General features: G+C 35.6%; 1 protein-coding gene across 7 annotated transcripts in view; it reads right to left on the reverse strand.

Moving 5' to 3' along the window:
- Positions 1–15,794, reverse strand: part of LOC121875322 (neurofibromin-like) — a 78,442-nt gene that overhangs the window by 46,382 nt on the left and 16,266 nt on the right. For all 7 annotated transcript variants that reach the window (XM_042379824.1, XM_042379821.1, XM_042379819.1 and 4 more), the window contains 19 exons: positions 15,628–15,767; positions 14,952–15,167; positions 14,493–14,697; positions 13,669–13,842; positions 13,318–13,482; positions 12,485–12,646; positions 12,016–12,203; positions 10,155–10,288; positions 9,410–9,709; positions 8,788–8,902; positions 8,455–8,622; positions 8,156–8,278; positions 5,278–5,416; positions 2,951–3,115; positions 2,725–2,826; positions 2,004–2,141; positions 1,658–1,838; positions 850–1,033; positions 551–683 (listed from right to left, as the gene is read on the reverse strand). In XM_042379824.1, the coding sequence (XP_042235758.1) occupies positions 551–683; positions 850–1,033; positions 1,658–1,838; positions 2,004–2,141; positions 2,725–2,826; positions 2,951–3,115; positions 5,278–5,416; positions 8,156–8,278; positions 8,455–8,622; positions 8,788–8,902; positions 9,410–9,709; positions 10,155–10,288; positions 12,016–12,203; positions 12,485–12,646; positions 13,318–13,482; positions 13,669–13,842; positions 14,493–14,697; positions 14,952–15,167; positions 15,628–15,767 (3,132 nt within the window). The remainder of the gene's footprint in view (positions 1–550; positions 684–849; positions 1,034–1,657; positions 1,839–2,003; positions 2,142–2,724; positions 2,827–2,950; positions 3,116–5,277; positions 5,417–8,155; positions 8,279–8,454; positions 8,623–8,787; positions 8,903–9,409; positions 9,710–10,154; positions 10,289–12,015; positions 12,204–12,484; positions 12,647–13,317; positions 13,483–13,668; positions 13,843–14,492; positions 14,698–14,951; positions 15,168–15,627; positions 15,768–15,794) is intronic.

Genomic DNA, 15,794 nt, shown 5'->3' on the forward strand with positions numbered 1-15,794 from the left:
TCCGGGTGGTCATAAGTCGAGGAGTAGCTGTACTTGCAACATATTCCTGATTCTTGTAACTCAATATAATTTCAATATATGATTAGATTTAGATTCAAGAATTGGTGCCTTCATTTATGGGTGAATACTTTAACATGTATGTATGTATGTATGTATGTTTGTATGTATGTATGTAGTATGTATGTATGTATGTATGTATGTATGTATATATGTTTGTATGCATGTAAGTATGTACAGTATGTGTGTGTGTGCATGCATGTGTATGTGTGTGATTGCCACTCCCAACTACTGTACTGTACACTGAATAACAAATGACATTCATAGATTGTTTTGCTACTGAAGATCAATCTATTTCATGAAGCAGAAAATGGTGCTGTATCCTGCATGGCTCAGACTGCAATTTGCTGAAGACAACTGTATGGTGAGTGTCATGCAGTTTACTATGTACTTTGTTTTATAGTTTTAATTTTTATTCGTTTATTCAAATACAGGTGCCGGGTGTGTGTTAAATTTGTTCAGAATAATGTATCTAATTTCAAGTGTTTCTTACCTGGCCAATGTTGCCCCAGATCTTGGCTTGGATGGAAGGGTACATTTCAACTTCCTCAATGGTTAATGTGATTAGTTTATCAAGAATCATGGCAACCTTGGCTCGCTTCTTGTCATCTGGATGGCTGCAAAACCTAAAAAAATGCAGAAAAATATGTGATAAACCATTACTGTACCATCAGCAGGTAGCCAATACACAATATAAAAAGAGATCATTTTACGAGGACCAAATACACCCCAAGATTATTAACAAAAACATATAGTATACAGTATATATAACACATTTAAGGGGTTACACACCTTGTGAGGTTGGGGAGCCACGGAGTCATGTACTCAAGACACAAATGCTTGAGCTCTATACTAGAGGCTCGGAAGCCCTGAATGCACTCTTCCAGGAACTCAAGTGTTAAGTGAGGTTCATTCACAGCAAGTTTCTCACTAACACTCTTAATGAAGATTGTGTTGTTGGATGGGATACAGAGGCCTGGAGGAAGATACACCAGTACCACATTACTATACTGTATAAGGTGTGGTTCTGGGCCCAACAAAAACAATTTCATGTTCAAGAAGCACAATGTCCTATAAACTGCCTGATAATACTTCAATAAAACAAAAGGAATGTAGATTTTCATATATAAAGACATGACTGTAAGCACTGGAAAGTGATATACAGTACTACAGCAATGGAAAAATAAGCTGATGAAGCCTCCACAGGTGTCCTTTAAATAATAATGAAAGTATAAGAGAAAAAACTTCTATTGGTCATTGGTCACGTAAGGTGCTACAAGGGAACAAAACAAAAACTGTTGCAAGTAATATTTAATGAGGATTGCAACATAAAGGTTTTCATCACCATCACTCTCACCAGTGCTGTCATCACAGGTGGACAGTGCTATATTATAATAGTGTGCCATCAACATAATCCAGTTACTTTAATAAAAATATGAAAGTAATATTATACCACAACAGGGATATAAAATGGTGTGTAAAGCTTGCAACAATTGACAGTGTTGATATAAAAGTAAATAATGGAAAACTTCTCAACTATATCAAATAATAAAAAATATTAAGTCAGAGTCAGAGAGATACTTATAGTCTTGTTGCTTACCCGATGTTTCCAATAGTTGGCCTTCAATTTTGAGGTCAAAGGTGGCAGTAAGGGCACAGAGGAGGTTGTACGCTGCTGTTCTGAGGTTAGGGTCGAGGGAACCCAAATTCAAGAGAGCCATATTTAATAGAGTTCCTGGAACATCTTTTGGCCGGATCTTCTGGTGCACCGTTACTGAATCCTTTGGAGAAGGCGAGAAAATCCACAAAATACAGATCAAGATGGGAAATTATAATGCTACATAAAGATACACTTATTTCATCAGTCACCAAGTATGGCACTCAAACACCCTTAAAAATATTATGCACATACACTATAAATTTCTTAGCTGAGGGTGAATACTTACAGGTTGGGACAGTTCCCATCTGGCTCTGATATGGATGATGGCCTGAACAATGTTGTCACAGTCATTGTGGATAAATGACAAAGGACCAGATTCGTTGGCAATAGTCAGAGTAAACTGATTATCGTCAACTAAGCACACCTGAAAAATTTTTATTGGTTCACTTTAGAATTATCAGTACACAGATGAAGTCATGTCATACATATATAAAGTAAACAATGCCTGATATAAGCAGTTTAGAGAGGAGAAGAAATCAAGAAAGAAGAATTAAAAAAACATAACAGAGAAGTTTTACTGCCATCATTAAATGTATGTTTATGTCTACAGCCTTTTGTTTTGGACAGCAGCCCAGTGTCCTAACCCCCCCCCCCAACCCCCAGAAGTCCCGCTGCTAACATGAAAGGTTCGTAGAGAGTAAAATACAGCTTCAAATTGTTCAATGTCTTAAGTAGGACAGTACAGCAGCACCACCTACACGAGACAGCAGTATTCTATCAAAAGGTGGCCATAGCTGTTGAAAACTGTGCAGAAGTAAAACATATATCTTGCATAGTTGTGGGGAAACTTTTGAGGTCAGAGGGACAAATTGAAAGTATGAGTGTTCTTCAGGGGCCACCTACTCTTTTTAATGTTAATAATAATCTACAAGATACATGAGTTTATGACATTCAATAAAAAAAACACAATACAGACATAGCTACACTGAGTAAAAAACCCAACTAACCTCTTCTATTTCTGAAGCATAATAGACATCATTGAGCAGCACAGAGTGGGAGAGCACCTTAGTCTTTTCAGCAGATGTTACCTGGATAGCTGATGGTCCAACCTGAATAAGCATTTAATCATAGTTTAATTAACAGTAAATCCAAATCTTTGGAACAAATTTGACACAAATATCATTGTTTGTTTTAATACCACAACTTTAATTTACTCTTGAACACACTTCTTACCTTGATAGCAACTTTTGTGTCTTTGTGTGATAATTTAAGAGCATTATTGAAGACTTTAAGGTCCTCATCTAAGGAGGTGGTTGCCCCGGGTAATTTTTGCTGGTCAGGTTCAATATAATCGTTCAGTCGTGCAGGAGCATCCAGGAAGATCAGTTTCTTATGACCCTTTGTAAGATAAAAAAAAAAAAAATATTCCAAACATTAACTTCACACAAATATAAGCAGTCTCACTTACTGCTAACCAAATTGTCATTTTTCAAACAATAAATTATTGTCATAAATAACTTGTCAAAATAAACCAAATATGAACATCTCCCCAACACATAATGTACAGTACAGTATTTCTCTTAGGCAATTCCTAGTCAATGCATACCACAAACTTTATACCATGTGACTGCTGATTAATAACAGTTCTACACACATAAAGTCAGAGCAACAGTTGTGGCAATAGGGAATAAATTTGCTATACCTACATGTGTTCAATTCACTCACAAACAATCTAAATAAAAATTAAAATCACCTTTCTTTTTTCTTCAAATAAAGGTGACAATACCTTGGTACCCTAAAAGCTACAAAAGTCACTAGTGAACATGACTGTATTTTTCTATTGGTAACATTCTTCAAAAAATATAATTCAAATGAAACTTAACTGCAGGAAAACCAAAAAGTTAACAGACAAAAACGCACAATGTCAAACCATAACATGACTGCAAAAATTTACCGATATATAAAAAATAAAGACGAGGCACAAACATATAATCGCTGAAGGGTCAACCAAGCCCAAGTTTTTTGGGTTTTTTTCAAAAGTTGATTGAGTCACCCCGGCTCTAAGAACACTGTGATCAGCAGGGTGACTTATGGAATTGATTCTGATTTTAATACTGTACAGCCAACCTTAACTAGCCTGAACATTAGGGGCCCAGTTCTAAAGAGCCTTATCCCAGTACAGTATTGTAGTCTTAAATACCTCTTTCCATCAACAAGGGTCTTCATGTTGAGAGCTAGAGATTTAAAAAATAAAATAATAATCGCAATGGACACCACACTACAGTGCTCAATGGGAGGCGTAGCGGTAGAATGTACTTACAATATTGGAATTAGTTCATTTTATTGCCACAACTCCTCGCCAAGCACTGTAATGCAGTGTCCTCTGAGACTTAATTTTTTATAAACTCTGGTTGTCAACACAAATTCCCTGTTGACTTTTAGGGTAAAAAAAAATGGTCACTACCCTCATTACAATTTATAGTTGACTTTTAACGTTATAGAGCTGCATCTGTCAAATACTATACTGTATAGTCCAGAAACACTTACCTTTCAATCTAACTTTCTTTACATCTTAATTATTTAAGTTACTGATCATCACATGCATACTTATGATTAATATTATAGAACAATAATACATACTGGTATATTATTAAGTAAAAGCAGCAAAACAAACTCCCTGTACATATATCACCTATAATCAACTAACACAGACACCCTTAGTCCCTGTCACTAGTAAGAGACTCATTTTTCATCAATTGTGAGATTAAACATTTGGTTACCCTTCACAGAACCAACTAAAAATACCTGTGTGTATCAATTAATATTGTGAACCCAGAAAAAGCTATGCAGCCTTTTAATATCTAGTTGCAATGAACAAGCAATCTGTTTATAAACTGGGAGAATATGTGGACCTGTACAATACTGTATAATACATAGTACAGTAGTGACTTTGTGTCATCAAAGAATGACTAAGTTGTGTTTATTAATGATGAAAGAATCTGGCAGTGACTGTGGTGACTTTGTACTGATAGTATTAAAAACAGTGGTAACTTGAGTCACACGGGAGAGTTTAAACTGTAGCAAAAATAAAACCATGTAGATGTTGTAAGGAATGATAGTCATTCTGTAGATTCATCAATTACCTTGCACTCTCAGCATCTTTGGAATGTCAGTTGTTACACTGTAAGGACTAATGTTTTGTAGTTTATAGTATAAAACTGTTATTTGATTTATTTAGTTGCTGGTGTGGCTACAAAGGGTAAGTAAAACATAGAAACCAAAACATGCACACAGTATAGTACATTAATTCTGGGTCTGACACACACACACACACAGCTGATTAGTGATCCGTTTTAAGTAATTTGCATAAAAACATGAGAATTTGTATGTATCTGTACTAATTATTATACATCTGTGAGGTTCTACCATATTTATTGTTACACAGTTCATGCAAATGGCCCAGAAAAAAAAAATATGCAAAAATCTTGATCCCAACTCTTGTATTCTCTCCAAAAGACAGTACGTACAGTGATCAAGAGACAAGACAATGTTGGTCTTACCTTGAGTGGTGCCAAGATTCTGTCATGGTATTTTGTGTACTCTCTCACCCAGGAGTTGCCATTGTAGATATAAGCTGCATGGATGTTTTCATATGCTACTTCAGGTAATACAACAAACCATTTTTGTAGAAATTCTGTCCTGTTGAATAATGTAGGAATGTTGTACTCATTTACACAATATATTTTTACAAGATTACACCAAAACTGGAAATTGCTAATACAGGATCATACTACCATTTATTCAACAAAATTTCCTTGTTTAAGTAACTATGAAATCCACAGGAATAAGATACAGGCTACCCTACAATAGAATGCATCCTTAGTATCATTGTATGAAGCTTCATATCTATCAATATTACAGTATCCAAAAATTAGTGAAGAGGCATTTTGAATACAATAAGCTAATGGAATAAGATAAGGGCACTGTTTAACTGGCAAGTAGGTACTTCCTGCAGCTGTTAAGTTTGATCTCAGTGCTCTGATGTCTGAGTCACATTCTGCTGGGGTTTTACCCTTTCACTGGCCCTCCTTCAAAAGCTGATGAATGTGCCATATTTCTAAAAAAAGAGTTTGAAGATATTTTTTTATATACATTCATGCTTTGGTAGAGATTCTCCATCTATCATAATAAAAAATAGATAAAATTCTTCCTGGACACACGGCACATTCAAATCAGGCTTTGTGAAAGGGCCTATGAAAGGTTAACTTACTTCTACCGAGCATACGAGTACAGTGAACCATTTTCAGGTGGTATAACCACCAAAGTAAAAATTTATGATAAAGTAACTAAAGAATGGCAAATTTACATTCAGATGAGAATATTGTTCTTTCATATCCAATATTACTGAGTAATCTACAATAACTGTTTGTCTTTACATAAAATAATTTTACAGCTTCTTTCTTTCATACAAAGAACATCAATATACATATTCTTAATAATAAATTTAGTAGGATCTTACTTAAGAAATATTTATATATCTTGGGGAAGCTTAAGGGGTCCAATCAAATAATTCACCACAATCTATGTACACATGTCTAACATACAGTACTACTGGACAGCTGATCACAACACAACATATTTGAAGTAAAGATAAAAGCTATAAAATTTCAATTAGACGACAGACGAATATTTGCAATAAATTTCATAAACTTCTATGTACTCTTCCCTCAACCATACTTCATTCCTCAATGTATGAACACTGATGTTACTGTTTCATTCTACAATGTTCACATAAAAATGGTTGACTGATTGATACAGGACAGCAAAGAGTAACTGAAAGTATATTTCTATTAAATTCTGTAAAATAATTTCCATGAAGAAATAACTACATCACAATGGGACTACAGTATATTGATTCTTCATCAATTTAAAATGCTCTTAAATATGATTAAAACATTTGTTTTGTTCTGTCAAACTGAGTCAACTGCAACGTCAGTGGTCAAGAGTCATATAAGATAGAACAGGTACACTTCGCTTTACAAGAAATAAAAAAAAATTGTTTCCTTATCATCACTGTTTTACAGCCATCATTCGCTTTTGTTTGGTTTAGTCGTGATTACCTGATGATATGGTGTCCCTGTCTAAGATCAGGCAAACTAGAAGCAAGTTTTATGGCTGGATGTCATTCCTATCACCATCCCACTTTTACTAAGTGGGAATTGGGCATTATACAGTATGTAGGCCCTCCAAGCCCCATATAAGCAGATTGAGACAAAGTGAATCAATACCTCCACAAGACTTGAATGTCTCACATCTATTCACATTATGAACTCTATCAGTGAGATTTTTGTGTCCAACCATTATTCTAATTTCATAAAAGATTCACCTCCACTGCTAGCAGTTGCTTGCTCTCTCCCAGGCAAACATAACTGACGACTTAGTTTCCAACTCAAACTATGTCTTACAGAATCTATCACAAGCTTTCTTAAATTTTACTGTACTACTGTATACTGTATATCTTCTTAAACAAAATACAGTATTATATATCATACAGTGGATGTGTGGTAACCATCTTTACATCCTTACATTCAAGTATCTCTAATAACTTGTAAACTTAATTACAGTACAGTATACTGAACAATTTTATTTTTCAACCATCAGTTTGTTTAATATCCTATTATTGTATATGAACAAAGTTGCTCATGTCTATTGCTCTCATTCATGATTCATCTGAGCAGGACTCTACAAGATTAAAGCTTCACAATCATGCAGAAGGATGAGAACAAGCACATTCCAAGTACAAATTTCCCCATTCACAAGGGTTCACAAGGCATCTCAAACTAAGAAACTGTATATCATCAGCTTATGATTTCTCAGTGCCGTAATAGTTAAACACAAAGCCCTACGTCTGGATTTCTATTTCAAATTTAGTTATCCAGATACTAATTCATTTGTGTTGAATTTACTGCTAGGATTTTTCTAATTATGGACGGCACCCCTGTTCCACCTCACCTACATGGGAATGGAGTTAGGTTAAGATGTGAGACAGAAATCCTGTAATATGCAAGTTCTCACAATGCTGAATATTTACAAATCAAACAGTGAACTTTGAGGGATTTACTGTACACTTTGCAAAAAATATTAACTAGTAAATCTAGGAACTTTCATTAACATTCAATATAAAAAAACTGTGTTATGTCTCACCTTTGCTGTAAATTCCTCCTGTGAGTCTGCACACAATGATGGGAACACTCATCTAAACCTGTTGTCAGCACAAGTGTGAGTGGAGTCCCTCATAACCTTCATCATGTTACAGGTTGCACAAAAAAAAATTGACAGGAACACTCACCTGGACCTGTTGTCCCTCGAGCAGGAATGAAATCCTCCCCAATTTTAAAACATGACATGATTAAGATAAACTTGAATGGGAACACTCACCTAAACCTGTTGTCTGCACACGTATGAGTGAAGTCCACCACAAGTTCAAAAGGCTTACGGCAGATGGGTTTCAGGGTAAGGATCACATGGTATATCAACAGGTCTCCATTCGTCTCACCAATTCTGTTTGGAAAATCTCGTTTAATAATAACATTCAAATATATTATCTCAGATCAACTAATGTTTCACTATCATTACAATGCCAACCTTAATTTATCAAGAATTTATCTAGGTTTTTATCTCAACACTTTATCTATTTCAAGACCAATACAAAATACAGAAACTAATTCATAGCTCACTTATATCTTCTGGCAATGTAATAAAAAACAGGGTTGCCGGCCTTGGACGTGCCCGCTTGGTAAAAAATATTAAGCGTCTTAATGGACTTGAACTCATCCTTCTCGTGCATGTTGTGCTTAGACATGATTTCTTCAAACTTGGTGCTGGTCATGTCCATACTGCTCCATCTGTATTGTGGAAGTAAAACAAGTCAAGAGAGGAGAGATAACATTATAAGAAAAACCAAAAAGAAAAACTAGGTCAGTATACCCATAAAGTCAGTACATTTCAAGAAACAAAAGAACGCTATAAATCAACAAGAACAATACAACATTACTCTCGTCGAAACTTACTGAGAATCGATGGGTTTGTGCTCCGGTGGTCCCAGGTAAGCTAACAAGGTAGCCATTTTGTCGAAGGGTCTTCTCCCGACTGCTTTGTGGTCCCGGCTACTCGACAGATATTCCCCTGGTTGAGGAAAACATTATAAGTGTTTAGAACGTAATTACAAGGAGTAAATAGAATACAAATAAATAATTCAGGGTAAGGATTTATTCATCTTCTCCTTGTACACCTTCACCAGCATTGTGTGGAGGAGGAGAATAAATGACTCAATCCTTTGTTTATCTTCATGTTCAATTAAAAAAAAGGAATCTTGTTCTTTGGTTTATATATGGATCATAATTTCTCATTAGGACTTGGTACACTTCTTGTTCCTTTTACCTCTTGCCGTTATGTTAGATAAATATCATTGGCTGTTCTTTATAATAAATTTTGCTTTGGTCTGAACATTTTTTTCTTTTATTATTATTTTTATTCAATCTCATGGGCACTTTCCCCCAATGATGCAAGGTGGCCACAACAAAGATCAAACATAGACTCACTCTTACCTTACTAGTCCATCAACAATTTAAAATCAGGAGAGACAGAACTTTGTAATTATGCAGTAAGAAAACTTGGACATTACTTTCTTACCTATTTTCTCCTGGTGGTTCCACAGTAATCTGTGTAGGGCATGAACATTAGCATCACTGATGAAGGAGATGCTGTGGCTGGCTTGTTCCACACTCTCACAGTCACTGGCAATTTGGATAAAGAAGCGCCGCGCCCCCTCGAAGTGCTGCCGCACGAAGTCATTAAATGGAAGCATGTGCTGCTCTTTGCTGAACTCTACATGGTTTGCAATGTTCTGTAGGATCTTGGACATTAACATTAAGCCACGTTTTATCTGCTGACTTGGCTGCCTATCCAAGATGCCTGTCTCACATGGTGACACTGTTGACAAAAGTGCATTACCTTAATTCCAGTACCAAACAGCCAGTTATGGTAAATTCATACATTGTTATTTTTTATACAGTATTTATACTACACTGTTTCTCATTCCACATCATTAATTAAGAAGGCAATACGTACTGTTGATTACAATGATAGAAACATGAAAAATAATTTAATTCATCAATACACCTTCTGAAACTAAATACAGTACAGTACAGAATAGTGAATAAATTTATGCTTTGTTCCAAAATTTCCATTTGCACTGACAAAAGAAATCCTTTCATCCTTTAACTTACTCTAGTAATCAAAAAGCAATACTGTACTGTAAGACTAGCAAGTAATATACATGGACTGTCATTGGTTGGATTAGGAATCAAATTAATGATATTCAATGAAACTACAAAAGATTTTCTTACATAAAGTGGTATAATAACACAGCACTAACCAATAGCCGGATTGATGAAGCGTAGGAAAATGACCGTCCCGACGGCACCTATGTTATTTTGTGGGAACTGTGGAAATCTTTTACTTAGCACTTGGTAGAGGCAGTGACACATGCTGCGTAGCTGTGGTGGAAACCTGAAACAAATTAACAGTTCAAAAAATGGAAGGGGTAAACCACATCATATCGGTGGCCTTCATAAGGAAGGAGAGGACCAGGCCGCACATATCTGCTTCCACGGTAACGACAACCAATGATGGAAGAGTTTTGAGTTTATTCATGATGCCAACCACCTTACATAATAATAATAAAAATAATAAAAATAATAATAATAATTATAATAATAATAATAATAATAATAATAATAATAATAATAATAATAAAATGCTTGAAAAGATAAAAAAAATATTCCAGTCTATTTGTAAATAATGAAACCTTAAAATTCATGTCTTATAGATAATATTAAATGTTGTAAAGTATTGTATTTAACACCGTGTAGAAGCCTATCCTTCTGAATGACAAGGCTCACATCTCTTGAGGATCAGAGTAACTAAAAATTATACCTTGACTTTAGTTCTGATATCCATATCAAACAGAGTCATTAAAAAACATACACACTCAGTTCTCCCTAATTTCCACCAAGTCAGGGATTTAGTCTGATAAAATTCTATGCAGTAGAACCACTCTAGTTTATTAATCAGTACAGTACAGACTCCAGACTGCCCCTCTATTCACCAGGAATATTTTAAAAAGTACAGAAAATCCAGCATCAGTCCTGACGGTTTGTGAGTTTTTATATGTGGTTGAACATGTGTGTGTATGTATCGTATCAGTGTGCCGCACCTCGCTACCTACACTCAATTAGATGAACTTTTTGCAGAGTATGTACGGTATTATCTTTAACGAGGATGATTGAGGGTTTTAAGAAAATGGGTAAACTAATGTAGAGTACTATACAGTGGTCCCTCGATTAACGAGCACAATTGGTTCCACAGAGTCAATCGTTAACTGACTCTATTATTTCAATGGGATATTGGGTAATTGGTTCCAACTCACAGAAAAAGTACATACAAAGTACTGTATACCAGTAATAGAATTAACAAAATGCAATACTGTACTGTACAGTATGCTGTACAATAATAAATAAAAAACAGTAGAATACTGTATTTTAACTTACTTTCAGGAGTGTATGTCGTATTCCCTGTGGTTTTGTTTACATATCAAACAGCTGATTGTAGAGGCAGTCGATGATGACATGCCATATTCTTTACAGAGTGCATTGGTTCTAATGCCTTCTTCATATTTCTTAATAATTTCTGCACTGTGTATTATCAATATGTGAATTAAATTTCAGAATGACCAATAATTTTAATGTAAAAATGCAAAAATATTCAAGAGCCCAACAACTGGATGTTCACTACACTGTAAACAAAGTCAAACTGAGAAGCGTTGGCGGGCGATTCGATCCGCTGATGGGCGCACAAAGACTGTTCCCTGTACTGTATATATTATCAATATGTTAACTAAATTTCAGAATAACCAATAATTTTAACATAAAAAAATGCAAAAATATTCAAGAGCACAACTTTCTCGATATTTACTCAACTGAAAACAAATGTAAACATAGAACTGATTACTGTATTGACGGACTAGCCGATCAGCTGATGAGCACACCAAAGCATGTTTCTCTTAAGGCTGTCGTTAATAGAAGTTGTACTCGTTAATAGAACTGAAAATCCTTATGGGAGCTAATTCATTTACAGAAATCCTGTTAATTGAACCTCTCGTTAATGGAGGGACCACCGTAATGTATAATGTTTGACCTAAGTACAAGTGAACAAAAGTCCACTACTGTACCACTTACCTATCTGAGGAACATATGATAGCACCAAACACTCTCTGTGTGAGAGCTATGAGGTTCCGTCTGTTCTCTTCCACATCCTCAGTGGGGTCGAGCCTTGCTGGATCAACCTCATAAGAATAAGCACAATCCTCCATCAATGGCCGTATCAATGGTTCAAGAAGATTATGCAAGTAAGAAGCTCCATAGATCTGAAAAACAAAGGTAAAAAAAAAAATACTGAATTAAATGAATGTAACAAAAATACTGTATCTTTAATGTTCATTTCTACTCAACCTTTGTAGAGTGAGTGGGGGAGCATGAAAAGATACAGGAACACTAAGATGGGGAAGAAGTAGCAGACAAATGGTACAGGACAAGTGTACAGTACATGGCGACATGAAGTAGAGACACTATACACATACACACACACACCAAGCAGAAGGATACTACTACTACTACTACAACAAAGTATTTAGTCATTATCACAAACCTTAAAACAGAAAGACATAATTTTGCTCCCGAGTGAGTTGCCTCTGAAGAGTGTTTGCATACAGTCAGATACCTCCACCTCTTTGTAAAACATGTTCCACAGCAGCGGGGACAGCAGGTGTTTAGCATCAAATAAGGTGACGAACACACGGGCCAATTCATCCTGTAACACAAGGGTCAATCCCACTGTGAATTATTATTTAATGATAGAATGTATATATCAATCTACCTCTGTTTATGAAGGAATGACAGATTATATGATTACAGGAAAGTAAAATGCACAGGAAAGTGAATACCCCTGGTAATATTATATTCAGAAATAAGAGAATACACAGAGGGAGGATATTGCTATGACAGAAAATGATATATCAAAGACAATGAATGAATGAAAATACTAATGACTAGAGAATATGAAAGTGGCTAAGACATTCTGAGGGCAGACCTTACATCAGCATGAGTGTTGACATGGACAGAAGAAGCTAACATCAGCCTGGCTCATTCTTAGGATCTAAAATCTATCTAAATTTTACTCAATGGATAATATATCTGTTGTATCCTTGTTATTAATCTCCAAACGCTACATCACACTGAACCCTTATTCAGTCACACTCCCTCCATCAATTATACTCTTAGTTTCTCCTAATTTTCCATTGGATTCAACCTCAACATTTACTGGTACTTATTTATTCCCCAAATAACCACTAACTTTATAAACTAAAAAATAACTTAAAATTAACTAACTCACTCACTCTTAGTACACACACACATACACACATACAATTCCTTCTTCCTTCTATTCTACATCAACAAACACAATAAAACTCAGTCTATTACCATCTGTGGTGTAACAACAACCGAGGCAAGAGCCATTGCAATTGGTAATTCTCCCTTATCACCGATCATGGTCACCAACTGCACCAGCTGCTCGTAGCGATCAGCAAGAACAGTCTCCGCTAACGTGTCAAATTCCGTCCCTTGCTGTAAAATTTTTGTTAGCACCTGTGGAAAAAAATAAAAAATATTAAGTCAATAATATAACATAGTAATATACAGTAATTAATCTTCCAGTTAACAGTAATAACCGGCACAGAGCTCTTCCGGGAATGAGAAATTTTGGGGTAATGAACCGAATCAATTAGCCTATCTATCGGTGACTAAACAATGTTATACCACAAAAGCCCTCACCTCAATGAAGGCTGCTCTGGTCTGCAAGTCTTTATGGTATCCCAGCCCTATGGAGTGCATGAGGCCCGAGTCAATGTTTGCTGAGAGAAGGTTAGACATGGCCTGAATGGTGGCATTACGGAGAGTAGACAGCTTGCCTGGTTGAACACGTTGTCGAGTTACATCCTTTTCAACCTGTCCAGTAGAAAAACAATGTGTGTGTAATTCACTTCATACAATACAAACACTCATACAGTGTACTTGCAATAATAGGAGTCAAACTGAGACAGATAAAAGTTAAGAATACCGTACAGTATTTATATTACACTGATACACTGGACACCTGTTTACTTAATGAATTGACATGAGTGGTCAATATTAATAAACAAGAGATTCATTTTTAAAGACATTAAAAACTTATCAACCAAATATATATTACATTGCAGTGCACCAACACAGCTGCACCATTAATCAAGTTATACCCGGTAAGAGTGGTTCAATAACATAACATAAAACAAAACAAAAAGGATCATTAATAAATAACAAAGTAATATCAGATCCATTATCCATAACTAAAAAATATTACCAGTAATATTTTTAATGATAAATTAATAAAAACCTATCAACCATTTTACACACAAACACTTCACAGAGAAACTTTACCACTGTATCTTGTGTCAGCGCATGTACAGACACAGAAAAATAACACAAACATACACACATGCTAGATGACCGCTATATCCCCCAGTCTTTGAGATAGGAGGACATAATAAACAAACAAAGTACAAATGAGGTGAAACACACAATTGTTTCCACCATTTCTGAGAGAAGATAATAGCACTTACCTCTTGAGCCTCCATGCAGTCATTGAGGAGGTTCATGAAGAGTGTAAAATACTTCAGAAACAGTTGAGATTTAGCCTCCATGAGATCACCACGATCACTTTCCTCCGGCTGAAGAGGAAGTCCCCGTAGAAGAGCAGCCACTGCCTCCATACACGCTTGGTCTAGATCCCTACAGCATCCCGTTATATCATACTGCATATATATGCTGAAAGTGAAAACCCACTCATGATTCTATTCCTTATAATTATCATAATATAATTCAAGCTACCTGTATTAAGTACAATTTAGGTTAGGTTAGGCTAGGTTGGGAATTTATAAACTTGATCAGCCTCAACACTAATCCTTCCACATTAATACAACTCCTCAAGTTCTGACAATTCCTAAATATACAAATTGTGATTCTAATTTCAAAAGGGAAATATCATATATAAAAAACCTAAGGATCTTCCTCTCACTCACTTGGACACAGACGTTACATCAATGGTTCCTGGTGGAGCTATTTGGTGAGAATTGCCCATGACCCAATCAGTGAGGTAGTCGACCATTTTGTTGCGGAACTTCATCTCCTGTCGAAAAGCGAGGTCGTCCCTTCGTTGCATCATCACCTCCACCAGTTGACAGAGTTTAGTTTTAATGTGTAATGTGTGGACTGTAATATCCAAATGCCTCACATATCTGACAAAGAAAGAAAAGAAGCAGACTATTGAATTATCTCCCACAAAAACCAAGACATTTTCAAGACCCCAAAATGGGACTCTTCAGAAAAACATACATAAAAATACAAAACTCGACTGTACCACTTTAAATATGAACACTAAATACAGCAATATCTAATTTTACTACAGAAATCTATCCATATTCTATACAGATCTATATACAGGTCTGTATCAGACATAATGCATCAAACACAACCAACTTATATAACAATGTCAACCATATATGAAGCTGTATATATAAATTGCCAAACCATATTTGAAGTTACACATCACTTCATATATTTTCAAATCCTAACAAAGAGAGATGGGCAGTGCTGTGAGAGGACAGGAATATTTGGAGGAAACTTTGCATCTGCCATCTAGCTAGACAATGGGACATGGTGAGACAACTTTACACACACACACACACACACACTTACCTTACTATTGCCAACATCATAGGTTCAATAGAGGTAACACCCAAGTGCTCAGAAGGATGGTCAGTCTTGTTCTCTAATACATTTTTCATTATGAATATTATATGTTCAATAAACTGTGTGTTCAGTTCACTCACTATTACCTGCAACAGATAAAAAGGTTCAGCAGT

Source organism: Homarus americanus, unplaced genomic scaffold (genome assembly GCF_018991925.1).
Source record: "Homarus americanus isolate GMGI-L3 unplaced genomic scaffold, GMGI_Hamer_2.0 scaffold56241, whole genome shotgun sequence".
NCBI classification, from domain to species: Eukaryota; Metazoa; Arthropoda; class Malacostraca; order Decapoda; family Nephropidae; genus Homarus; species Homarus americanus.